The sequence below is a fragment of the Coloeus monedula genome (genome assembly GCF_965178545.1).
Source record: "Coloeus monedula genome assembly, chromosome: 23".
Classification (NCBI taxonomy): domain Eukaryota; kingdom Metazoa; phylum Chordata; class Aves; order Passeriformes; family Corvidae; genus Coloeus; species Coloeus monedula.
The window spans coordinates 3,428,719-3,455,817 of record NC_138803.1 but is presented as its reverse complement, the minus strand read 5'-3'; the positions used below and the strand labels follow the sequence as shown (position 1 = coordinate 3,455,817).

Here is a 27,099-nt window from a genome sequence, read left to right as displayed (position 1 = left end):
CTCAGATCCCGACTGCTCACAGAGAAATGTCCCACCCGAGGCAAAACACGACAGGAGCTGTGTTTCTATTCTATTCCCCTCTAAAACATGAACAGTTATTTGTCACTTCATTATCAGGAGAGTGGTGTGGTACAAGTGCAGAGCAGCTCCAGCCATTCCTCACCCCTGTCCTGCCAAACTCAGTGCCGCTCCCTCATCCTCACCCAGCTCCCACAGGAGACATGGGAGAAACTGGAAAATCGGTCTTATTACAACTTGTAATTGAAAAGATAAAGCTTAAAAGAAGGAGGTTGCAAACACAAATTAACACGGCTGTTTTCCAGCCTGGCTCCCCCCCGGGAGTGAGCGCTGCTTCCCAGAGGAACCCTCGGCTGGAAAATGTTTTTGGCTGCAGGGCAGCAGTGACAGAGCTCCCGCCTGAGTAACAAGGAAGGAGGGGAGAACAAGGATCAGGGAAAATATGGACATGGCCACTGACAGGATCCACCCCTGGAAGTGCTCAAAGCCAGGCCAAGACCTTGAGCAACCTGGTCTAGTGGGAGGTGTCCCTTCCCATGGCAGGGATTTGGGTCCATTCCAACCCCTCAACATTCTGTGATTCTGTGATTCTATGATCTACCTGCTTGAGCTGATATGTTAAGGGTAAGCCACTGAGCTTATATATTTATTATATACTTATTTTATAACCCCCTTGTTACCAAAACACCACAGAAAGGACCTGAAGCCAACAGCAATGGGGACACCAAGAGCACAAACGAGACTGGATTCTCTCCAAACCCATCCCATTTCTCCTTTGACTTGACTTCTTGGTTTGTGTTTTTACTGTTTTTTGACACCCAAACCTGTTGCTATTAAACCTCACCAAAAAGCTCAAAACTGCAACAACTCCAGAGTCACTACTTCCTACTGCCTTTAATAAAAGACAAACGGCCCAGGGCAGGACAAAGAAAGAGTGGGGCAGTTTAAAACTGTAAAGCTAAACTGAGGAAGGGGCAAACATTCCTTGGCTGGTCCAGCCCTTCCCACCACGGTATCCATGAACTCATAGAGCAGCTCCTCAGCACAGCCCCCCCTTTTCGTTTCATCCTGGATGGGAGCTAAGGAAGAGATACGGTCGAACTGCCTTTCAGCTTGATGTCCCTGCTGACTTCCTAATGCCCAAACTGAGTTACCAAAGGGGATAATTAGCAAAGTCCAACCAGAAAACGATTAATAATATGACAAAGTCATGATTAGAGCAGTCTATTAACTGCAAGACAATAGTGGTCTAATTGTGGCAACATCGACTTTTACTGCTGTGAAGTGGCTTGCACTGTCATTAAAGAGATTCATGGATAACTCCGAGTTTAATGTGAAGAGTTGTATTTAATATCCCAAAGATGTAATTTAGCTTTCCTTCCACCCACTCCCCACAGAGAAAACAAAACATGTTTGATGGCTCTCTCAGCACTCCAGCAGCCATTAGTCATTCCAGCTACCTGTTGCTTTTAAACAAAGTTGGACTGTCACAAGGGGAAGTTCAAGAGGCTGGAAATACTCAGTGAGGTGCAGTGTGGGACAAGGGTGATGCCACCAGCCCCCAGGACCTGGCTGTCCCCTTCCTCTCTTGTCACCTGTGAGGGCACAGACATTTCCTCAGGCCCTGGAGCCCCTGACCAAGGCAGTGGGGACACTCTGACCCCACCTTCTGCCACCACAGCTTGCTTGGTCCCACAGCTCCATGCTCAGGCACAGACCCAGACACAGCCACCAGCCTGACCCTGCCAAGAGCCCAGCGCCATCCTCCCTGTGAGAGGTTCTTCCTCCTAAGTTCTTTGGTGGTTCATGGAAAATCTGGGCATCAGGGAGAGCTCGGGCTGCTTTGCTCCCTGCTGGGATCCCTTCAGCTGTAAAAGCCACTCCTGGCTATTCTGAGCTACAGCTTGGAGCGTGGAACATCCTCCCACAGACAAGCTCCTGGAGGCGCAGCTCCAGGAGGTGGCAGAGCCCAGAGCAGGAGGTGATGGTGATCACCTCACTCACACTGGCTGTGTGACTGGTTCCCCAGTGGCACACACCAAGCTCACACCACCCCAGCAGATACTTCCAGGCTTCTCTGTCCATTTTCAGCTACATTTTTCTCTTGCAGGAGTGTTTGTGAGAATATATTGCTCTGTTTCTGTAGGGCTTTGCAGGGAGCACACACTCAAGTGATGGATTACTACAAGAGGTGTTGCTGGAGGAGAGCAGGCAGCTCTGGGGCTACAACAGACCACGTGAGGCACCCACCAACTGCTGATCTCATTTTCTCTCTATTGAGAAGCATCGGCAATGTGAGCCTAATTAGCTGAGGGCTGGAAATTGGGCACGGGGAGCTGTGGTGGATTTTGGAGGGCAGGGGGGAGCACAGGGCAGCAGCTGCAGAGGAGGAGGAGGAGGGTTCCATTAAACCCCAGCTACGCAGATATTTATTTAGCAAAGCTGCTCGGCTTTGGAGGAAGGAACAGGGACTGGATGGAACAGAAATCAAATATTAGAACCCCACATCAGCATCCAGCAGCACCACAGAGACAAGAGGGAATGTTCCCTTCGGGGACACAGCACGGAGCAAAACCTGAGGGCCACCACGGAGGGCAGCAGCAAACAGAGCCCTTTGCCACAGGGATTCTGGAAAGGAAGCTGGCTGGCTTATAAATCCAGGGATGCTGCTCTGGGTGAGAGGTGAGCTGCAGTGCAGCATCGTGCAGACCTCAGCCAGCTCCTTATCCCTCCCCAAGCCTGCCACAGCCTTGGGAATGGTAGCAGAGCAAATGATACAGATCAGACTGTCCCTGTCACCCCACACAGCCCCAGATCCTGCAGCAGCAGGCTCTGTGTTTCCAGAGCTCACAGTGTGTGGGCACTTGGGGGCTGCACAGGGCATGGCAGTGACAGCGAAGCACTGCACGCCACTCTCTGATTGCCCCTCTTTGCTGGGCTTGTGTCCAGTGTGCCAGTCCCCTGCTGATGGCTTTATTGTCACATTTCAGGCCCCCTCGCTGCCATTTGGCTGTCATCTGAAACTTCATCAAGTTCTTGATTTCCTGATGGTACTCTCCAGGCAGGCAGGAGCTACAGGAATATGCCCTGAAATATTCCTGAGCTAGACGAGTCATTAGGAGCTGTCACTTCAAAGTCTGGCTGCCGTCAATTCGCTTCTCCCAGGCAGCCTGGCAGCGCAGGAGCTGCTGCTCGAACACAGCACAGAGGTGGGTCCTGGCGAGGGGGAAATATTTCATCAGCCTCTCAGCAGATGTTAAAGGGCCAGCTCAGGACACACTTCAGGGTGGGGCAGAGCTCCCGCTGCCCTCAGACGTTATCTCATGCTGCGGGAGGTGATAAGGGCTGCAGAGCCCTCCCGCAGCAGCACATCTGACCCCATCGATCACCCGCAGGTCCGGGGGTCACACACTTGGTTTTTTAGACCCTCACAGCTTCTCCTGTCCAGGGAGTGATCCCAACACCAGGAGCAGGTGTCACCCATGGACACCCTGCTCAGAGCAGCCGGAGCTGGGCTGCTGGTCAGGCTCCCTCAGGGGACAGGGGCCATCGCCCAGCCCAGGGCTGCGCTGCACCCCGAGAGTTTGGGGGAGAGGGAGATGAAGTCACAGAAGTACTTGGCACCATGACCCATGCAGAAAGAAGCAGAATCACAGAATTATAGAATATCCTGAGCTGGAAGGCACTCATAGGCATCAGCCAGTCCAACCCCTGGCCCTGCACAGGGCACCCCAAAATCCCACCCTGTGCATCCCTGGCAGCACTGTCCAAACGCTCCTGGAGCTCTGGCAGCCTCGGGGCCGTGCCCATTCCCTGGGGAGCCTGGGCAGTGCCCAGCACCCTCGGGGGGAAGAACCTTTCCCTGATCTCCAGCCTGACCCTCCCCTGGCACAGCTCCAGCCCTTCCCTGGGTCCTGTCCCTGCTCACAAACCAGGTTGTTTTTCTCTTGGTAATGAAAGTAAAAAAACACTGATTGCTCCTCTCAGCTGGCCAGGGCTGCAAAATGGTGTGAAATACCCATGGAGACCCTGAAAGACCCCCCCACTTCGTGCACACTCCCAACACCACAGGACAGGTTTCTCTAGGTGAAGGCAGCCAGCCCCAGCTGCTCTGGACGTCCCAAGCCTTGTTCTGTTTATCCATATCAACCACAAGTAATTCCACAGAGGACAGCACAGGGAATGTGGATTGAAAACAAGTTCTCACAGTTTGCTGAGCACTTTCACACTCAGCTCATTGCACAGAGCTCAGTGGCAAACGCCCCTCTCAAAGTAGAAGGGTGGGAATGCTCAGGAGGAGGATGTTCTGAGAGGAGACATCCAGAGAATCGTGGAATCATGGAATGGTTTGGGTTGGAAAGGACTTTAAAGCTCATCTCCTTCCACCTCCTGCCATGGGCAGGGACAGCTTCCACTATGCCAGGTTGCTCCAAGCCCCATCCAGCCACAGAGTCTGTCTGGAAGCTAAAATTTATCCTGTTCCTGTGCTTCCCCAGTCCTCGGACTCTGAGTCCTGTGCTATCATCTCCCACCGGCTTCCTCCTGCCAGCACAGGCTCCCCAGGAACCCTGACAGAGCCTCCTTGTCTCCTGCACACACGCAGCCAGGAAAAGGATCCTGGGAAGGTCAGGACAGGAATGCTCCAACTGCCGGTACCAAAGTTTCAGTCAGACAGCAAAAAACTTCTTAAAAATTAATTTGCTGCTACCACAGGGTTCCTGCCATGCAAGAGCTTATCAGAATGCAAACTATAAGCTTCAAAGGGGAGGATGAATCAGAAGCTATTTTGAGAGTAATTATATAAGACTATAAAACTCAAACCATCTCATTATTGCACGTTAAGGATGGAGACAACCCTTCATAGGGAGACCTCGCAGGGACCCAGTGTTTCAGTGGCTGATCTATGGCCCAGGAGCAAACAGCAACCTCATCCCTCACATCCAGGCAAAACTTGCTCCACTGAGCACCACCAGTGCTCACCATTTGCTGTATTTCTTGTGGGGGTGTGGTTCTATAGCTGGGAAATGCACTGCAACACGAGACACGGACAACTTCATCCAAAGTTTTGTTCCTTTAGCTGTTGCATAATTTACAATCATGGAATATCTTGAACTGGAGGGACTCGCAAGGATCATCCAGTCCAGCTCCTGGCCCTGCACAGGGCACCCCAACAATCCCACCCTGGGCATCCCTGGCAGCACTGTCCAAACACTCCTGGAGCTCTGGCAGCCTCGGGGCCGTGCCCATTCCCTGGGGAGCCTGGGCAGTGCCCAGCAGCCTCTGGGGGAAGAACCTTTCCCAGTATCCAACCTAAACTCCCCTGGCCCAGCTCCAGCTGCTCCCTTGGGTGCTGTCAGTGGTCACAGAGAGCAGAGATTTCTCTGAGAATTTGCTGTCCTGCAAAGCAGCTCTCAGCTCATTAGCGCCAATACCTGCAAATTCCCCAATTTTATAAACTCCAAGTTATAATTAAGGAGAAAATACTTAAACCATGAATCTGCACATGTAATAAAGTTCTATTAAACCCCATGAATATAACATCCCCAGCCACAGCCTCAAGGCTTTCCCATGTCATGCTGGAGCCTGCAGCACCTCACGGCTGTGAGAGGATGAGCCCTTGGGACACCCCCGAGCTGTCACCTGCATCGTGCCCTACCTGCAAGGAGCAGAGAGAGTTGTTTTTATTCCTGCCTACATATCCAGGCTGCAGCTGAAGCTCCTGCTGTGTCTTGGCCCGGAGGAGGCAGCACAGAGGTGTGGGCGATGCTGTCCCCATCCTCTCTGCACCCCGTGCCCAGTCCCTGCGTGGGGACTGCCACAGCTCATGGTCTGACAGAGCTGATTAAACAAGTGCATTACACAGAGAAGAGACACTGTCAAACCCTTTGCCACCTGGTGTTCTTCAGTTCATGGTTTGGTCCTTCTTTCACCCAGGGAACAGACGGCAAGTGCTCTCAGACATAGGAGTGGGAGCTGCTCCAGCCCCCAGGGGAGTTTAAAAAACCAGAGGGAAATCTGAACAGAGTAATTCAGAGGGACACATCAAAGGTGATGTTCAAGTGTAGAGTCAACCTTGAGGCACTCATGTCCCTATGTGTATACATAACCAAAAAAAGGAAAAAAATCAACACCTACAAATCACAGAATCATTAAGGTTGGAAAATGCCTCTAAGATCATTGAGTCCAACCAAATGGAAGTGCACAATACACCAAAGAAAAGGATGTGAGGTAAGATGAGAGTTTGGTGGCCTGGAGCTTGGGCTTTTCTCACTGAAATAGAATGGAGAAAGAGTTAATTGCCCCAAAAGAACACAAAAGATCCTGAATAACTGAAGAGCCCTGCGTGGCTCTCCAGGCAGGAGGAACCTCCAGCGCAGCAGCCAGAACACAGCAATGAAACCCCACAGTGCCTGGATCTCTGCGGGGCTGCAACACCAAATCCCAGTGTCCAATGTCCCAGATGCCCGCTCGGACCTTGACTCTGCCCATGGACAGCCCTCAGCCCATCCTCAGCTCCATCTCCCCAGATGGACCTGGAGACAAAACTCCCCTCTCCCACCAACCCCCACAAACCCCACTGGTGACTGTGGGCTTCACATGGTGCCGAGAGACATCAGGGACAAGAACTAATCCCCAGTAAAGCCCCATCACAGGCTCCTGAAGACAAAAAATGTTGGTATTCAGCCATTATTGACCGATTTGGGCTCTCCCTCCAGGCTGCATCCAAGGCAGATTTGTCACTGAAACTTCTGCTGGCATGTGCAACCCAAAGGGGAGCTTTGTGCTGTCAGAAACACAGCATTTCTGTTATCAAAAGTGACAAAAAAAGAGAAAAAAAAAACTTTTTCAAGCCAAAGGAAACATTCCCCGGTGCTTTATGTCACTTTGTGACTTAATCAGCTGCTCTCTAGAGCATTATAAATGTGATAGGAAGAGTTGTCATTGCTTTCTGCCTAACTGATGACAAGCTAATGAACTATTATAAGCCACAGTGAATGCAATTATGGCACAGGGCTGTGTGCTAATCCCATGACATTTTATCACAATATGCTGTAGCAACATCTGTAAACAACTCAGTGGTGCTGAACACACACAGCGACCGGGGCTGGGGTTAAATCCCTGCTGAGCATCCTCATGCCCCCGGGATATGGCCCTGCACAGACAGCACCTGAGCTGAGCCCTGTGTGCCAGGGGAGCCTGGCTGAGGCTGTTCAACACGAGGGAAGCCCCTTATCCAGACCTGGGGCTGAGCAGAGCCAGGCAGAGAGGAAACCACAGAAATCCAGACACTTCTGGGATGCAGAAATCCAACTGCGTTTCAGGATGCAAAGCAAACGGAACAAGTAAAAGCTTTTCACCATCTCTCTGCCTCCCTTGAGCAACCAAAAACCCTGGAACTTAAAATTTCCTTTCAAAATCTTGATCAAAGCCGTGTCTACTGTGAGACACCAGCAAGGCTGGGCTCAGCAGTGCCTCTGTGCCCAGACTCTCTACCCTGGAGCTGCCACCTCGCTGCCCCTCACTTCCTACACTGGGATTCAATTGTGGGGAAAGGCTACTCTGTGTCTCCCTCTCAGACTCCATTTTGGGTCAAAAAACCACTAAAATCAGGCTGCCTTGAAAAGATCTCAAGGTAAAGCTTGACAGGGAGTAGAGCTGGGGTCTCTCCCCATCCCAGTGCTGGAAGCCTCCCGTCCTGAGCTGCAGGCTCCACAAGAGGACACAGTTTGGGGACCCCAAAAAGTTCAGTCAGGAAGACCCCAAGCATGGGACAAGGCAGCCCTGAAAAGCTTCCCAGAGGCTTTCCTGAGTGCCCCCTGCCCAGGACACGGAGCCCCTCCAGCACAGGGGGCTCCTTGAGCCACGAGACATTCTGGGTGAGTTTATTACCTGGACCTGCCCCATGGGAAACCCAAAACTGGAGATGCACAATTCTTCCAGAACTGCCCTGGCTCCAGGTGCTGCACAGGCCTGGTGATTCCCAGCCTGGTGCCCTCGAGCTGCCAGCTGGAGCCACCTAGACCCAAAACAGCCACACAAACCCACATCAGTCCCTCTTTCTCTGTCCCTCTCAACTTGTCACGCTGAAAACAGCAGCACACAGCAGCTGGCAGAGCAGCACTGGCAGATCCAGAGCTGGATTCAGATGGAGCAGCCGGGAAGGACTCACCTGCCTGGAGCCCACGGCTGGTACAGGCACCCTGCACCCAAATGCAGAGGTTTGGAACAGAGCATTTCTTTGTTCAAGCTGCCCTGAGTGAGGAGGGAACTTCCTCCCCAAGGCTCTAATCCTGCCATCAGCTGCTGCTGCTGCTGCTGCTGCTGCTGCTTCCATTAGCTTGGAACAAAGACAGGGCTCTTTAACCCCTCCAATGTGCTGCTGTGCAGCAGTGGTGTGTGCAGGCTGTGCCTGATCCCACACATCGATTAAATGGATTCTGAGATGCCCTTTTCCAGTGGCTCCTACCACTCCATACCCTGCAGCTCATGATTCTTTCAGTATGAGCATTTTGACCAGAGCCCAGATTCAGAGCTGGGATCAAACTCTGAGTAAATGCTCACCATCATGCAGGAGATGAAGCTGCGTCTGGAGAGAGAAACTGAGGAGGTGTCACCTCACACTGTGCCACACAACTGTATTCATTTCTTTGCAGCAGCTACAAACGCCCAGAAAATCAGAGTATTACAACACCAGGGGCTAGAATTCCTGGGCAATTATTATTCCAAATGGTCCAGGGCCGTGTGCCTTAAGGATAGTTTGGAGAGGGCTGGTGTGAAGAGAGCTCCTGGCATGCTGCCTTCAGGCTTCGCTGCACAGTTTGCTGTGATGTTGTCAAACATGAACCTGCTACAGCACAACAAACTGAACTAAACAGAGAGACACCCTCAGCCAGCAGCTGCGGCGCCGCCGCACGCGAGGCTCCCCGCAGGAGAACTTTCCTAGGCAGGGAAAATGTACAGTTAATAGACAATCACTCCAAAAAATCCCCTCCCCGACCCTCCAGGATGCCATTTTGCAAGGTACAAATATAATTAAAGACAATATATGGCAGAGGGACTTATTGCATCTCTCCCCATCGACTGCCAGCGCGATTGCTGTCAGGGAGTCCGCTGGATGGAAACACTCGCAGACAAGATCCCTGATTTTCCAACATGCAGATGGGAAGGGAAAATATATATTGTCATCTTTGGAAAAGAAACAGCAAATATTAAGGGCAGAAAAGGCTGCCTAACCAAGATGAGATGGAAACCAGGGGTCCTGAGAAAGAATATTTGATTGTACCTGGAAATGTGAGCAGTGAGAAGAAACAGTTATGATAAACAAGGATAATTGAGGTCACAGGTAAATAAAACAATTGTATCAGACACAACCCCGCGTTCTGGGTCTGGTTTATCCCTGCACAATGAGCACACACATGGGAGATGATCCAGCTGCCAGGAGCACACGGCGAGTGCAGCAACTCCAGCACAGCCAGGATGCCGAGCAACAAACACCTGCAAACACAGGAACACCAACCACCTTCCCAGAGTCATCCCACAGAGCAGTGGGGAAGATCAGGGCCGGGCTGTGCCCTGGTTTGAACCAGCTCCCAGCACACGCTGGGTCTCAGTGCAACGTCGGGAGAATACTGAGAGCCGGGAAAATGTTTCAACAGCAAAGGCATTTTGAGGAAGCAAAATGCTTTTTAAGGATAAGAGGCTCCATATTATGGGGGAAAAAAAAAAAAAAGGCGAAGAATTATTAAAGTAACTTCAGAAATGTGGACTTACCAGAGCGGTGGCAGCTCCTCAGCGCGGTCCCTGGTCGCTGCCCTCCGCCTGCTCGCGCATCAATTAACACCGGCAGCGATCCCGCTGCTGTTTCTATGGAGTTGGGAATGCTGATCCCTGACTATGCATGAGGCTACTGCAGCTGCATCGGAACAGGCTCCCGAGTCCGCACGAATCCACAAACACGAGCAGCCTCCCTGCTCTGCCTCGGGAATGAATCAACCAGCAGCAATTAGGCGGCTGCAAAGCTGCGCCTATGCAGAGAGGTAGGTACTCACAGGGCTCCCCAACACGCACACTCCACACAGCTCCAGAGGGGCTTTTTATTTACCAGGACCACCTCAGAGCATAGCCAGAGGCAGCTGGAGAGCCACAGATCCGCACACAATGCACGAGCAGAGACACGTCTGTAGACAGGCGGTTTAATCCGTTTTCCCTCGATTTACTCTGCAGGTTTCAACCTTATTTCAATACAGTTTAACAAACCTTCCTCTGGCAGCAAGGTTTGAACCTGATACCTCCAGCATCTGAGCCTGGTTTAGTTAGGCTAAAGAGCAAATCTGCTGCACGTAGCTCTGGCTGGCTCTTCCCTGGGAGGAAAGACAAGATCCATTTTGCAAGTGCATTACTCTGTGATAAAAAAGATACTTGCCCCAAGGAGCTGCTCCTCACATGCCTGGCCTCTGGAAACTCAAGCTTCAGTGATTAATATTAGCTTTGCCTGGGTGGCTTGGAGCATCTTTACTGTTACATTGACTTAAAATACACTTGAATGGCGATTCAGAAAAGTGTGTTATTATGCCTGGTGAGTAAATTCAAGACATGTCCATATTTCACAGGTAGTGGCTGAAGGCATCCCATAACCATGAATGGGGGTGTCATCAGTTCTCCCATTAATCAAACTGATCTATCAAGGGATAGGTTTTTTTTCCCAGAAAACACTCCAGAAGCAATTCCTCAATAAAAAAATGATCTTTCTGCACCAACACTCCTGCGATGAAAAATCCGTTATTGCCCAGAAATTCCCCCCTTTTTTCTGCCCGCAGCAAGAACACTTCTGTGCTTGGTTTATCATTTTCATAGTCTTTGCCAAGTGTCAGGAGGGTGTTCAGTGCTGTACAAGCTGTGCTGCCTGCACCAGGACCTTCAAAAACAGCAGTTCACACAAGGGGCAAAACACTAAATGTGCTCTGAATTATGGGTTTGGAGCACAGGACACCATGTGCTGGGGAACACAGATATCATAAGGTCTCTCTGTGTCTTCCCCAGCTGCCCTGTTCCTTCCTCTCACTCCAGCTTTCTCCTCCTGCAGCAGGAAAGCACAGGAGTGTTTTGCTGGGGTGGATCAGTGCATGGAGGGAGGGTTTGAGGAGGGTTCTCACCATGCTGAGATCAACAGGGACTGCTGGGAACAACCTGCAGCCCCTCTGCACGTCCCCCACTGCCTCCTGCCCTGGTTCCAAAGCTTTGTACAAACGGATCACTAAGGCAAAAACCCCCAATTTAGGTTATTTAAAGAAAGTCGCAGCACAGCAGTGCTGAAGGTAGAAATCAAACCCAGAAGTTTGCTCCTGGATGTGCTTTGATCCCAGGATAAATTCCTTCCTGTACCCAGGCACCGTCCTTTAAATCATTGTCACAAGACGCTGGCTCCAGTCACAGAATCACGGAATCCCAGACTGGTTTGGGTGGGAAGGAGCTTAAAGATCATCCAGTTTCACCCCTGCCATGGGCAGTGATACCTCCCACTGTCCCAGGCTGCTCCAAGCCCCGTCCAGCCTGGCCTTGGACACTTCCAGGGATCCAGGGGCAGCCACAGCTGCTCTGGGCACCCTGTGCCAGGGCCTCACCACCCTCACAGGGAAGAATCCCTTCCCAATATCCCATCTAAACCTACTTTCTTTAGTAACACTCATGAGCTCTGCAGGATCATTTCAGAATGAGTCCAGCTTCCCCTTTCCCCCACATGATCTCCTGGGACTGTCTGGCAGCCTCTGCAAACCCACAGGGAGCAGGACCCAGCTCAGGGGAGCACTGAGTGAGTCAGCAGCACAGCTCAGCCCGAAGGGAGAGCAGCCTGACCAGTGCCCAGCTCAACCCGTGCTGGTGAGCGCTGCGCAGGGCACGGCACAGTCCTGGAATCCAGGGATGCAGGGATGCTGCAGCTGAGCTTCCCGCAGCCAGGACCATGGCTCCATCCCCCCGGAGCAGCCCTGGGCAGGAGCAGGCAGGGAGAGATTGCTCAGGGGAGCTCGGAGCAGGCTGTGGGGAACCACAGGATCAGAGAACATCCTGAGCTGGAAGGGACACACCAGGATCACTGAAGCCCAGCACGGCACCACTCCAAGCACCGTTTCCCAAAGACCCTGGAGCCTGTTGCAGCTCCACTCCCATGGGCAGAGGGGCCTGGAAGGGGGACAGATCACTATCCCCATGGTCCTGTGGGGTCCTGACTCCCCTGCTCCACAGCCAAGGACTTTGCCCTTCAGTACAGCTGGGCCACAAACTCCCTCAGCTACATCCAAGAGCTCTCACTGCTCCTCCAGGGCCCAGAAGGGACGAGCCCATCCTCTTAAGGGACATCACCTGTGGTAAATGCTGTCCCCACAGCACAGGCAGTGTCACTGCCCACAGCTCACGCCCGTGCACGGGTGACACTCCCAGCATCCCTGCACGACAGCTGAGGCCTGGCAGGGAAGAGAGCGATCAGATGGAGGGAGCTACGGGGGAGGACTGGAGATAGGCACAACAAAAGGATGCTGCAGCTCGCTCCATCTCGGGGCCCCCAGCCAAGAGATCAGTTCTATTCCTGGCACCACCACAGGCCCAACTGCAGGGAGAGCTCCCCCTCTCATCCCCACTGATGCAGCGGCACCGAAACCTTCCCCAGCCAAACTCCTCATTTTTCTGACAGATTTGGCTGCCGGGCGAGGCGCCGGCAGCGCCTGCAATCCTCCTTTGTTGGGTGTACACAGGAGAAATGCTGCAGCTCGATTGCTCTTGTTGGCTGTGAGGAGGAGATTCAGCTATTACATAACCAGAGAGTAGAGGTGCATCCACTTCATCCACAGCAGCCCTTTCAGCCGCTCAGTCCAGAAGGGTTTTAAAAAAAAATAGACCACCACATCAAAACTTACTCTTATATAAACTATTCAGTAACATTTTTACATTCACAGGTTTTTTCCACTCTTGGATGCAGTTCAAGAAGGCTGATGATACCTGGCTCATTTCCTTGCCACTCCACACATTCCTTGAGGATACTGCTCCCCATCCACGCATGAAACAGCAAAAAAAACCAAACTGCCCCTGTGCTGAGCTGTGCAGGAGCAGCCTGGCTCCAGCTTTGGCAGTGCTTCCTTCAACCTGAACTTCAGCAGGACACTCCACAAGCCAGGCTGATCCAGCCAGTAGTTAATAGATTTATCCAGGAGGCAACAAACTGCCCGAGACGCCGGAGACTCCACATGATGATGACAAATAAGGCCAGTTTGACTCCAACTAATTTGGCGTGTGGCTGCTGAGGCTGTGCTGCCCACACGGGGACACTCCAGCAGGAGCCAGGGCTCCTCTGCCCTGCTTCTGACACGGCACCTGCCTGCTGCCATGTGCTCATCTTCACACAGCCCCACCTTCCCTCTGCCTGCCTTGGTGAGGATGGGCTGGCTGCGTCTGAACACGGGACCGCAGGCGGCCGAGAGCAAATCTGCTCAACATGAGACTTCAGGATAAAATGGACAAAGCATCAGTGCAGATAATTAGATAAACATCCAGCACTGATGGGAAAAGCATCATGTCTCTGGAGCTGTGTTAGTTAACGCTTGATGCAAACAGAATTTTTTCCCCTTGCTGGAGCAGCTTTACAGCCAAGGACTGAGAAATATTCGTACATGTCGGGCCCAAACTGTGTCCTCGGTGCTGTCTAGACATAAAAATGGGCCCAGCCGTGTGGAGCAGAGACAGCAGCCCTGGCTGTTTGTGCAGCCAGCCCGGCACAGCTCGCCCACGGCACCGAGGCTGACACTCAAACCACAGCTCAGAGCACAAAACATTTGTGATGCTAAGGGCAGATGATGATGATGTGATCCCGACCTGAACACGAGGTCCTGGACAGGCTGCACAGACAAATGCAGATCTGTCACATCAGGGTGGACAGAACAAGAGCAGCGCAGAGGATTTCTGCTGCAGAGTCAGGAAAACGTTAATTTTGGTGCAAGGTAAAGAGTTCCAAAGTGATGCAGTAAGTTTGCAAGCTGTTTGCTCTACTTGCAATAGAGAAAACTGCTGCAGGGGGTGTGACGTGTAAGGACACAACCAGCCGTGGTAAGAGGCCTCCAGAACAGGCAGGTATAAAACAAATTCATTTTAAGAAGAGAATTAAGTTACAGGCAAAGAGGGATGTGACAGGAAGGTGTCTGGCTGGATGTATCAGCAAAGCAGTGCTGGAAGCTCCACTGCAAACCAAGGGCTGGCAGAATCCTGGTGCCCTGTGCCCTGGATGCCAGCTGCACCCCAGCATGAGATCCTGGCAGAGAGGGGCAGGAGAAAGGGAGGGAAGGTGACACAGAAAGCCTTGGACAGGGATTGATGGGCAGCTGTGCTGCACAGGGTCTCTGCACAATGTGCTCAGCAGAGGAGAAAAGTTTGTGAAAACTCGAGCTGTAGAAAGCGCTGTGGAATCCATTGGGTTTACAGATCATTGCCTACAGGACCCTTGGAAGGAGCCGCCTATGAAAATGTTGGAATACACAAGCAACTTACACCAGGTTAGCAATAATTCTAAAAACTATGAGATCTGGGGTTTTGCTTCTCAGCACACGAGCCTGGGGTTCCAACTGTCCCTGCCAATGTCTTCTGAAGTGACAGCAGGAGACCTCTCTGGAGCAAGCAGCTGTGAGAAAAAGTGTAGGGAAAATGCCCCATTTTGCAACACGGAGCTGCCCCTTTGCTCCTGGAGCAGAATTCCTGCTCCTGACTCATCCCTGACACACCAGAGTCCCTCCCTGGCTCTACAACCTGACCAGGACAACTCAAGCACTTCTTAGGGAAAGTAAAACACACACATGAAAGCTCAGCAAGATCCCTTCGTGGTGAGCAGAAATCCATGCAATCCCTGTGGATCCCTCCATTTCTCAGACCAGGATAGCACCAATCAGTTCCTGCCACCCCAGTTGCTTAAGGAGGCTCTTCACTGCTTTTTGTTGGTTTGGTTTTTGTTTTACACAGGACAGGAATCTGTGTTTTTGAAAAAGGAACTTTCCCAGGAACTTTAGTTCGTGAAACAGCCCGGAACATCCCAGCTGTTCCCCCATGCAGCCATCCCCTTCCACATCAACAGGTGAGGCAGGACTTGCACCCAAAACTTCACCATGGAACACGTGGAAAGGGAAGGGACCCCCCCAGAGGGGTGCCAGGACCAACCCCTGGGTCTAACTCGGGGGTCCCAAACATTTTTCTCCCCCTGTAGGGGCTGGATGTCCCTCCTGCTTTCCACGAGCACCCTTCAGCAGACGGGAGCAGGGGCCGTACCTGGCTCGGAGATAATCAGGCTCTGGTCAGAAGGCAGCAGGAGGAATTCCCTGCAGGTGTCCAGGTCCAGGCTGGGCAGGCTTTTCCTCTGGCACAGCTCGGTGAGGATGCTGATGGCCCTGCGACAGCGGCCGTCCTCCCTGGGACCGCTCATCGCCCTCTCCGCATCCTCCGCTCCCGCTGCTCTCCAGGAAACTCAGACTAGGAGCAGAGGGTGGGCTTGGGGCTCATCACAGGAGCAGCTTCACTCCAGTTCCACCCTCTGGCATGGCAGCACCTGCCGGGACACCCGGAGCTGCCCCACGGCCCCTGCTCAGAGCCGGAGTGTCCAGCCCCCGGCGCTCCCGGTGCCTCATTGCCTCTGAGATCACAGCTCTGTTTACTGCCAAGGCTGCTCCAGACAAAGAACCTCCTACCAAACTCAGTTTCGTGCCCTCCACACGAGACGTATTAAAGCTGCAGCCCAGATAATTCCTTTTAACCCTTTCACTGCTGCCCTCTCTCCGGGTGCGGAGTTCCAGGTCCCGACCCTGGATTTTGCAAAAAAAAAAAAAAGAGTGGTGAAACCTCCTGGCTGAGGACAGCACATCAGCAGAGAGGAGGAACCAGAGTGCTCCCACAAACACGGCACGAACTACTTACAGCTACCAAAGGCAGCATAAGAGAAGCTGCAGGTTTTATTGATTTGTTTGTGCTGGTCCTAACACACCAGGCTGCAGATGGCAACAGAGATTGAGAACACCATTCTAGTCCATAATTAGATTTTTTCTTTTACTTTCTGCCGTATTTTTTTATTCCCTTTGCAATTTAGCAGGCAGGTCATGCCACGCGACAGAGCATGTATCTGGCAGGCACGGCCCGAGCAGCAATTGTGGAGCAGGCAGTTAAAATTATGTACAGCAGGATGGCTTCTTGCAGCTTGTACAAACCTAATGAGCGTTGTGGAGAGCCAGGGCTGAGGCTGCACAGGTCCCTCAGCCCCACATCACAGCAGGGTGTGCTTAGACCGTGTTTATGTTCCCTGTTAATCACCTGCTGGAGCACTGGGAGCTGTCTCACCACGAGTGTCCCAGGGGTGACCCAGCACCCAGCGCAGCACGAGGCTCCCCTGAGCACAGAATCAGCTCCATGCCCCATTCCCAGGCTGGATAATTCCTCCAGCTGCTGGGCTGGTGACTCCGTGTGACACAAAGGGTCTGGTTGGCACCTGAGGAGCACAAAGGCATTGCCCAACCCCCGTGGGGAGCTGCCCAGGGCCCTTTTGGCCACCCTGGTCCCTCCGTGGTCACACCAGCGTGTTCTGGACACGTCACCACCACGTCCCTCCTGCTACGGTGCTGTCCCCACATGGCACCTGTGTCTGGCACAGCAACTTCCCCGCCGAGCTCTGCTCCTCCCAAAAACTTCTGTTGCCACGACAACGTGAGCGCAACCTTTTATTAACCCAGCAACTGGTCACAAAGAGACTTTTAATGAGACACTCCCGCGGCCCGGCCAGTGCTCCATAAGCTGCTGCTGCCAACGGGCTGAGGCAGAACTGCACACTGAGAGCTGTTCCTGAAGGTGTTTGTCACCTGCAAGCCAACACCAAAGCTCTGTGTTTGCTGGGGAGAGATCCAGACACTGGGAGCTAAACCCAATTAATTTCCCAGAGCTCAATTCCCAGTACTTTCCCAGAGCTCAAGGTCGGGTAGAGCTTGCATCACGTTCAGATGACAAACTCCCTAAGCCCACCCACCCGTTTATTCTTTTTAGGAAACTTGAGGCTCAAATTATGCCTCAAACCTGAGATTTGGGTCCATAGAACATCTGCTTGGCAAGAAGAGCAGGAGCTGGGGAGGGAACAGCTCCTCTTCTCTGGTCCTCCTTTCACTGGCTCCCATGGGGCATTTGTGTCCCAGAGTCCCAAAACCAAAGGATTTGGACCCAAGGGGATGCAAGCGAGCCCCAGGCATCACATCATGTCTCCAGCACAGCAACAGTTTCTGACTGAGCCATCAAAACTGGCACCAAGACAGGAGTTCCTGGAATATATCAGTCAAGTGTTGCATTGGAAATTTGAATTTATCTTAAAGAGATTTCAACAGATAAAAAGCCACCCCAGCTAAACTCTTTGAAAAAGGTTAATGCCCAATTGAGAGCTTGTAACACAGAAATCAATAATAAAATTCAATTATTTGGGGGGAAAAAGGGCTAATTTTATTACAAAGGTAATACCAAGAACTTTTACTTTTATATTTAAAGTCACCTTGGGTCAAATATTTGCCTTGATTTACATATCAGAGGATTCCAGGCTTGCTGGATACCAATAACAGAAGATCCTGGTATTAGCATCCATAATCTCAACAAACATTCCCTCAGAACAAAAACCAGACTTTTTTTACGCCTTGTACCTTTGAATTTATGTCATACAGGCTCTTTATTGTCCAACAGAGAAGGCTGGAAAGGAGCCAGGTGGGAGCTGAAAATCCAAAAGCTGCTTTTCCCAAGCAGCAGCTCTGGTTCCCAGTTCCCCTCTCCCACACCCACACAGAGCAGTTGGGATACAGATTTTCCCTCTCATGTCCTGCTGAGAAGTTCCCACTTTGCCCCATGGAGCAGCCCAGGAAAAGCCCTGGGGAAGCTGGACCCCCTTCCCAGACCCTGCAGCTCCCTCCACCCCACAGGGCAGCCCAGCAGAGCCCCTGGGCTGGCCAGAGCTTCCTTTTCCCAGCTGCTTCAGACTGAGTTGGTACTTGGAGGCCAAACTGCTTCCAAAGCTGTGTTTCCACCTCTCAGGGTGAGAAGGAGAGACAATTCCCCAAATCCCAGGGACCTGGCAGAGCTGATGGTCTCTGCAGGGGCTCGGTGTTGTCCCATCCACATCCACCCTCTCTTCCCGAGTCTGGCAGAGCTTTTCCCTGCAGCTGCATCCCCTTGGCATTTAGGGAAGTGTGGATGCCTTTCCCTCACTGGGCAGCGTTTATCTCCTCCCTGCTCCTGTCCAGTGCCCTGATGTCACACTTGGAGAGGCAGAGCCAACAGTAAAACACAACAGCAGCTACCCCAGAAGGGCTGGAAGTGGAATAAACTTTGGGGGAAAGTGGCTCAACAGTCTCCACAAATAAATGAGTTACAGGCAACACAGCAGCTCTTGAATTACCTCTGAAATAATCCCTGCGGACAAGAGCACAAAATGAATGAAAACTGCAAGGAAAGAAGGAAAACTGCAGCTTGTGGCAGCTCGAGGCTGCTCAGTGAGCAAGGCAGGGAGTGGGAAAATTCCTAAAACCTGAGAGAGACGAAAGAGGATCATTTTCCCTGCAGTAAAGCAGAAGCCAAGCACCAGAGACAACATTGCACAAACATTTGAGGAACTGGGAAGTTTTGTAGCACACTGCAATTGGATTAATGAGGGTGGTGTGCTCTAGACATACCCATTGGAGGGGATTTACATCAGGGTTTGGAGCAACCTAGGACAGGGGAAGGTGTCCCTGCCCGTGGCAGGAGCTGGAATGGGGTGAACTCTGAGATCCCTTCCAACCCAAACCATTCCATGATTCCATGAATGTGTGCTCCTAAGTTGGAATCACAAATATATTTGTCCAGCTGAGACAGAACATGCTGTTCATTTAATCTGCATTAGGATCTATTTGAAGCTGATATTTTTATTTCTTAATAATAATCAAGTCTGGAGAGGGAGCAGCAGCATTTATTTATGCCAGCTCTATCTAATAGCGTGGCATTGTTTACTTTCCCAGTTAATATAATAATTGGAAACAGCTCACAAAGGATTCAGAGCTTCTTGCCAGGAAAAATGACGCGGATCTGGATCCTTTGGCAACGGCGCCGAGTCATCTGTGGATAAACACAACGTGCATTGCTGTGCCCCTCCACACAGGGTGGCTGTAGGTGTGTGAACAGCAAGAATCCCAAAATCCTCACCTCACCTCTGCCTGCACAGAGGAGGAGAGCACCTTATCCTATGGAGACAGGGAGGTAAGAATTAGTTTAAGTCCAATGCAGTCAGTTTAAAAAGCAATTACTCTGTGCCAAGTATCAAATCTGCAGCACAGAGCAACAGCAGAAATAGAAAGGAGATGCTGGTTCCCTCCTTGTGTGTTCTGAGTCTCTCTTGGCTGTTCAGTCCCTGTGGAAACTTGGGGTTTCAATTCTAGATGCTCCACTCCTTGAATAGGAAGGAAGGAAGGAAGGAAGGAAGGAAGGAAGGAAGGAAGGAAGGAAGGAAGGAAGGAAGGAAGGAAGGAAGGAAGGAAGGAAGGAAGGAAGGAAGGAAGGAAGGAAGGAAGGAAGGAAGGAAGGAAGGAAGGAAGGAAGGAAGGAAGGAAGGGAAGGAAGGATCATGCAGAATTTGTAGCCTAAAATGAAAATCCCTGGACTGCACCACAAGCACACTCCGAGATGAGAAGTTTAAAGATAAATTACACACTCCCCTCCTGGGCACAGCCTGGGAGGAAACTGCTCAGCCCAAAGGCCACAGTGGTGGGGGGTGGCAGTCCCTGCTGCCAGCTCCTGTCCCGCAGTGCCAGCAAGGCATTCTGTGCAGGGCTGGCTTCAGTGGATTCAGGGCAAGGAAATGTGGCTTTGTATCCTGAAAAGCTCCGATTCCAAGAGGCATCTTGGAATATGCTGTGTTGCACACAAAGCTGGACCCGGAGCCAGGCGGCTTTGGAGCTGCGTGCATCCAGGCAGGAAGAGTCCCAGAGGCAGGACTAACACTAAAAGCTCTTTCCTGGTGATGAGGCTTCTGAAATACTTTTTATTGACCTGGAATTGCATATGCTCACGGTGAAGAGTCGGAGCCTGATTTGGCAGGGCTGGAAGCTCTAAAAAGCCATCTCTGCTCTGGCAGCATCAGATGGCTGCTATCAGCTGATCTGGGTTTGGGGAGGTGAAGGATGAGCTGTGCTCAAAGCCATTGTCAAGAGAGCTCAGGGAACTCCAACCTCCCACAGCTGCCTTTAACACGAGGCACAACCTCAATAAAATGAATGAAGTGAGAGCCTTGCCCCACTGAGGTACCTGCCCAAGGACCAAAGGGAAGGGCTGGAGGTGTGCCAGGGGAGTTTAGGTTGGATACTGGGAAAGGTTCTTCCCCCCGAGGGTGCTGGGCACTGCCCAGGCTCCCCAGGGAATGGGCACGGCCCCGAGGCTGCCAGAGCTCCAGGAGTGTTTGGACAGCGCTGCCAGGGATGCCCAGATTGGGATTGTTGGGGTGTCTGTGCAGGGCCAGGGGTTGGACTGGATGATCCTTTTTGGGTCCCTTCCAGCTCAGGGTATTGCATGATTCCATGATTTGGCATCCTGATGCCACCCAGGGCTGTCAGCCTCTGTCAGCCTGGCAAGCTGAGCTTATTTAGGACATAAATTTCCGGAAGATTATGGCAGCAAATACTTGGGACGAGCATTAGGCTGCGATTAGACCCATTTCAATTCCTCAGGCTGATTCAAACAGTTAATCCAACCTCCCCCAGGTCAGAGTGGCTGCTGTTGGTCCAGAACTGCCAGAAGGCTCAAGCTGGCCTTTGCCTAAATGTTAATGATCAATATTATCACATCCTTTCTCTGAGAGCAGATGAATAACTGCTGCTTTTAGGGTCTCATTTCAGCCTTCTGTGCCACGGACACCTTCATCAGTGTCACTGCATAATTTATTTTTAAAAGACTGCACTTTCTTTGAAGGCCAGTAAAGTGCTGGTGTCAGAACCCAGAAGAGAGATTAAAATTTGTCTCTGGTTATAAAGTGCTAAAGATTCCCAGGAAGCCTTTGCTCTCACATTCTCCTCAGCCACTGCAGCTCAGGGAAGCAGGAGGAGCCCTTTGACATTGAATCCCAGCAGGCTCCAGGTAGCATTAAGGGTTTGCAGAGCAGGACAAGGCTTTGGCCATTGATTCCCAGCTCCAGCAGCCATGAAATGAGGGATCTTTAGACTTGAAACATCCCCAGTCCGCACAGCATATGGCTTTAGCTCAGCACCATTTCCATCAGGAAAGAAGAGAGAGTTGGATAAAAGGCCCTGGAAAAGTTCCATGTGTCTGCACAGTGAGAGATCGAACACATCCATCTGTAGCCACCTTCCAGTAACACCTGGCAGAGAGGGTAGGAGGTCCCAAGCCCCAACACTCCTTGGAATTAACCCAGGCTTTAAACCACAGGTGTTTTCATGGAAACCAAAAAGCAAAGCAGAATATACTTAATCTCAACCCTCTGGAAGCACCGCTCAAAGTTGCTGTCTGTAATGGGAAATAAGGAGTTATAAGTTGGTTTTTTCCCCCCTCAGTGTGCTAACAAAGTATTTGCTGTATTCTGGTTATTTTTATCCCTCCCAGTGGAAATGCAAGTAATAAAAATAGCAGTATTTTGTAACAGGGAAAACAAAACCTATGGTGCACAATTGTGCCTCGGAGAGAAGATGCAGTAATGTTTTTATTTCAGGAGGATATTAACATGTGAAAAGAAACCAGAGAGCTCTTTGATTAACATGCCCCAGCAGCCTCCAGAGAGCAGCATGGATGTGCAGGAGCTGCATTCCTTGGGCTGGTGCTTCCCATCCAACACCCTAAAGGGGCCAAGTCTTGGGCCAAGTCTTCTTATCCCCTCTCCTACTCTCCCAGGCACTTTCCAGCCCTTGGGAATGTGGTGTGGCTCACAGCCATTCCCAGCTCATCCCGTTCAGCCATCCCAAACCTCTTTGACAACACCCACAGCCCACAGTCCAAGTGTTTTTCCCTGGTTAGAGACGTGTGGATCTGCATCGAGGAGCTGTTTACACATCCAGCTCACCCTCAGAGCATCCTCTGCAGGGAGCTCCCCTGGGAGCCCAGAGCAGCATTTGCAATACTCCTATTAATAAAGAGAAAAAAGAGAAAGCCCTTGTCAATCACTTCACTACTTAATAATCTCCTTCCACAGGTGACAACAGACAGAATCCTAAATGACAGATGTGCTGGCAATCGTCCCCAAGGACCCTCACGGAGAAATAACCGGATTCAGCTGAGCCTTGCAGCACGTGGGCCTTTCCCAAGCCTTGGTTTCTGCTGCATCTTCTTTCCCAGAGCTCCACATCCCCCAAAACAGGGGCATCAGGCCCTGCAGTTTGGAATAAGGGTGTCCTTGCCAGCTGCCCATGGGCAGAGCAGAACCCACAACAGTCACAGAAACATGGAATGGTTTGGGAGGGAAGGGCCCTTAAAGCCCATCCAGTTCCACCCTGCCGTGGGCAGGGACACCTCCCACTGTCCCAGGCTGCTCCAAGCCCTGTCCAGCCTGGCCTTGGGCACTCCCAGAAGAAAATTTTCAGGCTGCTCTTCCAGGCACAAAGGTTCCCAGCCTGTGAGGACTCACCCTGGAGAAAAGGCTGGGACAGTGGGGAAGAGGATGGTGTAGGGTATCCTCTTCAGAGGGAGTTGGCTGCTCCTGCCAGCATCAGATCTCAGGACCAGAAGAGTTCACTGGGACTTTTTTTTTGTCTAAATATCTTTACTTACTGATAACATTATTTCCCAAGGCTCTAAATGCCAAGAGGCAAGGACACCCTGCCGTTAGCATTGGCAGAAAGTTGCTGAGATAACAGTGAGACATCCCCCCATCACTGCCCTCAGAACCCAGCACCCAGGGCAGGGGTGCAATGAGATGAACTTTAAGGTCCCTTGAACCCAAACCACTCCATGATTCTGGGACTCTGAGAACTCAGGAACAAACAGGAAAGAGCATTGTTTAGTTAAAGGGAAGAAGTAACTCATCAAGTAACTGAGGGTACAGGTCTTGATTTGGATGAAGCTCTGTCATCTTACAAATATGGGCCCAATAAATTGCATTTCAGCCATGATTCTGCACCCAGGAAACCCTCCTGTGAAGCCACTTGCTGGGCCCATCACCCAGGAAAGGCAAGGAGGAGAGAGGTCCTTGGAACCACAGGGCAGGACAGAGTCTCCAGACCCACCAGCATAACTGAGTTACTTCCCACGGAATTCAGTTTTCAACAGCCAGCAGCAAATAAGATGGCCTGGCACACTGATGTTCTGCTCAGCCACTAGAAGGAACCTGGGTCTGGATCTGGAGGAGAATTAGGCTGATTATAATTGGGCAGAAGATTAAACTGGTTTGACATGTCCAGTCACCCCCTGAACCAGCAGCACACTGAGCACCAGATCTCCTGCTGGGAAAGGGAACTGGGGAATAGAGGAGTTAACAAAGACCAGACTGAGATCTGGACTCCTAACTGGGAAAGAGAATTCCCAGACAACACAACAGAGGATGGAATGCTGACAACACACTCTGATTAATCAGGTTTTCCAGAGGGTTGAGGAGCATTGCACAAGGCTGGTAAAACCAGGAACATGCTGCAACTCCATCAGGAGACCCAGATCACACACAGGTACCCACAGCCCCATCAGCTCTGCCAATGAGTAAAGAAGGAAGAGCCAAAATGTCTCAGTATTCCCATTTTTTGGCTCTGTCTTTCCAGCATTAATCACTGTTTCTTAACTCATTCCAGGTGGTTATACCCTTCCTTTCTATTCAATGCAGGACAGCAGGACAAGAGATGGACACGGGGAAAACCCAGCCCATCCCACAGTTGTTATTAACACTCGGTGTCCTGAGCTCCAAGCAGGATCAACACCCCCATCATCCATTGCAGGACCTGATTTGACACAAAAATCCAGCGCTGAGATCCCTGGCAGGCTGAGATCTCAGCTGCCCTCAGCTCTGCTCAACATCAAGAACACACAAGCCCAAGAAAAGCATCAGACCCAGGCTCCTGCCTGCAGGTGAGCTCAGACCTCAGAGCAAACCTCTGGCAGCAGCAGCAGTGACTGCCTTGGGTACCTGCTCTGCTCATGGAAAGGATCCCAAACCAAAGCTTTTAGAGACAGAAGGTGGCTGAGGAGCATCTCCTTCCTGCTCTCAGCAGTGCAGAGAGCACCCAGAGCTACACTGATTGCCTGGCTCAAATGAGAAGTCCAGGAGAAGATTTCAAATGAGAAGTTCCTTGATGGTGCTCAGCCTGCAGGAGGCTGAGGGGAGACCTCATCGCAGTTAAAGCTTCCTCGTTCCTCCTACAGCTTCCAGGGGGAAGAAGAGGAGCTGATCTCTGCTCTCTGTGAGCAGGGACAGGACCCAGGAAAGGGCTGGAGCTGTGCCAGGGGAGGGTCAGGTTGGAGAGCAGGGAAAGGTTCTTCCCCCCGAGGGTGCTGGGCACTGCCCAGGCTCTCCAGGGAATGGGCACGGCCCCAAGGCTGCCAGAGCTCCAGGAGCGTTTGGACAGTGCTGCCAGGGATGCACAGGGTGGGATTTTGGGGTGCCCTGTGCAGGGCCAGGGGTTGGACTGGATGATCCTTTTTGGATCCCTTCCAGCTCAGGATATTCTGTCATTCTGTGATTCTGCTCTTTGGCACTGTCTGGTGACATTCCCACATAGGAGGTTTTTCAGTGTGAATGGTTCTTTTACACTTGCCAGAGGCAGGGGACAAAGCTGGTGGCCTCCACAGAGCTCCTGCGTGCTGGCAGCTCCCCCAACCCCGTGTGCCCTGTGGTCACAGCGATGAGGAGGGGACAGAGGGGCTCTTCTCACATCCCACCCTCTCCCCTGCTCAGCAGACGTGGCTCATGAAGGGCAGGAGGCGGGGAGGGGATGGATCATTGCTGCTGCTGCCGGCTGTGCCCAGCACATTCCCAGCTTTGCCCGTGCAGGGCTCAGCTCCGCTCACACACCCGGAGCTCCTCGAGGCTGAGACAGGCAGAGAAATGACTGAGCTCGAAGCCCCCAGGTGCGCACACGGCAGCCCAGCACCTGTGAGGGCGGCAGGTGCTGCAGGGGGAAGGTGAATCTCCCTTCCCAAACCTCCTCCATGGGTGCCACTGCAGGGCTGGGGCATCTCCAGAGGTTCAGAGCCCGGCACACCACCAGTGCCCTCAGCAGGTCCCTCCCCACCTGCGGAACCCAAAGCCAAGAGTTTATGGCCCAGAAGAAGCTCCCAGCTCCCCGCGAGGCCGGCGGCAGAGCTGTGTTAACAGCCCCATCTGGTGACGCGGTCCGTGCAGGGATTTTAAGGAAGGAACGGCTCATTTGCAGATTCTTGGCAGGATGATGATGCCCGAATCACCACGCCGTGGTCCCTGCCTTCACGCGGGGGTGGGGTTGGTTATCCAGAGCTCTCCGTGCTTCCCATCCCAGCTCTGAACTACCCGCACCTTCCCTGTGCTCTTGAGCTGATTAAACCTCAGGCTGGCACATGATCTGTCTTCATTTAGGAAGCAGAATTCACCCTGAGCTCGGGCCCTGCTGCCAGCACTGCTTGCTGTGACATCTTCCTTTGGAAACGTTTAGTGCAAATACAGAAGATAAAGAACTTATTATTTGGGATTGCCTGGAAACACAAATTCCAAGGGGAAATAAACTTCAGTTTGGAACTTTGCGTCTTGTTCTGCAGGCAACAGCGAACCCCCCGTCAGATCCAGGGCACAGACGGTGTTGCAGAACTGCACCAAACCAGCTCCAAAAGAAAATTCCAAATGAATGGGGTTTCCAGCCACTTTAAGAGCCCTCTCTTTCCTGACAGGAAAGTGATCTGACACGGATACACACTGCCACGCAGATCCCACTGTCCACAGCACAGCCCAAAGGTGTATCCCAGCCCCATATTCCCACAGTGGTGGAAATCTTCAAAAGATGTGATTTCCAAACACTTCTGAGCAATTCCTCCACCACAAAAGGCTTTTGGTTTTGTCTCTGATCTACAAGACCAAAAAGTAAAGATACTCTCACCTTGTTGCTGGACAGGTTTGGTTGGGGTGGCTACATCCTGCCCAGCCCCAGAGGCCTCTGGTTGTGTCTGGGGTCCTGAGTGAGGGCAGGGGCTGAGCTGCACAAACAGCAGCAAGTTCTGCCCCTGGGCAGTGCTGGGGGGTGCAAAAAGGGCCAGTCAGCAGATCAGAGAATCCCCACAGTCTGGTTTTGAAGGAACCTTAAAGCTCATCCCATCCCATCCCATCCCCTGCCAGGTGCAGGGACACCTTCCACTATCCCAGGCTGCTCCAAGCCCTTTCCAGCCTGGCCTTGGACACTTCCAGGGATGGAAGATGAACATCAGTGCTACGATGAAGCAGCAGATAGAGCCCTGCACACTCTGCCTGTTCCTTGGTGAGGAGTCCCCCAGCACCCTCGGCCACTCCCACCCAGCCTTGTGCCATCTGCTCACTGCATTCTGTGCTAAACCTGCTCGTCTCTGATGTGTTAATGAAAGGAGCAGGAATTTATATCCCTGGTTTTAAACCCAGCCAACTGAGCAAACATTATCCCAGCTCCCAAGCATTAACCCAGGTGGAGATCACCCAGCACTGCGTGGCAGCCCATGGGAAGCAGTGGAAGATCATTTGGCAAGGAACAGTTTACTCAAGTGCTTTGTTCTGCTCGATCTGCTCCACTAACACAGAGCAAAGGACACGGGAACAGTCAGGAATGCAGTTCAGTCCCTGTGAGCCTATTCAGGCACTGGAGTGATCCAGAGAGCTCTCATGGTGAGGGACATTAATAAGGGGAAGGAAGGCCAGTGCTCTGGAGAAGATCCAGACTCATCATCTCAGCCCTCAGACAGCAGTAACTCCAAAATCATCTGTGTCTACAGAGATATCCCCTGGAACTGTCCAAGGCCAGGTTGGATGGGGCTTGAAGAAACCTGGGACAGTGGAAGGTGTCCCTGCCCATGGCAGGGGGTGGAACTGGATGGGCTTTAAAGTCTCTTCCAACCCAAACCAGCCTGGGATTCTATAACAGATGTGAG

General features: G+C 51.9%; 1 protein-coding gene across 1 annotated transcript in view; it reads right to left on the bottom strand.

Annotated features, from left to right (window-relative positions):
• SYT6 (synaptotagmin 6) overlaps window positions 1–15,469 on the bottom strand; it is a gene marked incomplete at both ends in the record, with an annotated part of 33,068 nt that extends 17,599 nt beyond the window's left edge. The window contains one exon of the mRNA XM_082296010.1: window positions 15,316–15,469. Within this exon, the coding sequence (XP_082152136.1) occupies window positions 15,316–15,469 (154 nt within the window). The remainder of the gene's footprint in view (window positions 1–15,315) is intronic.
• Window positions 15,470–27,099: the final 11,630 nt, after the last annotated feature.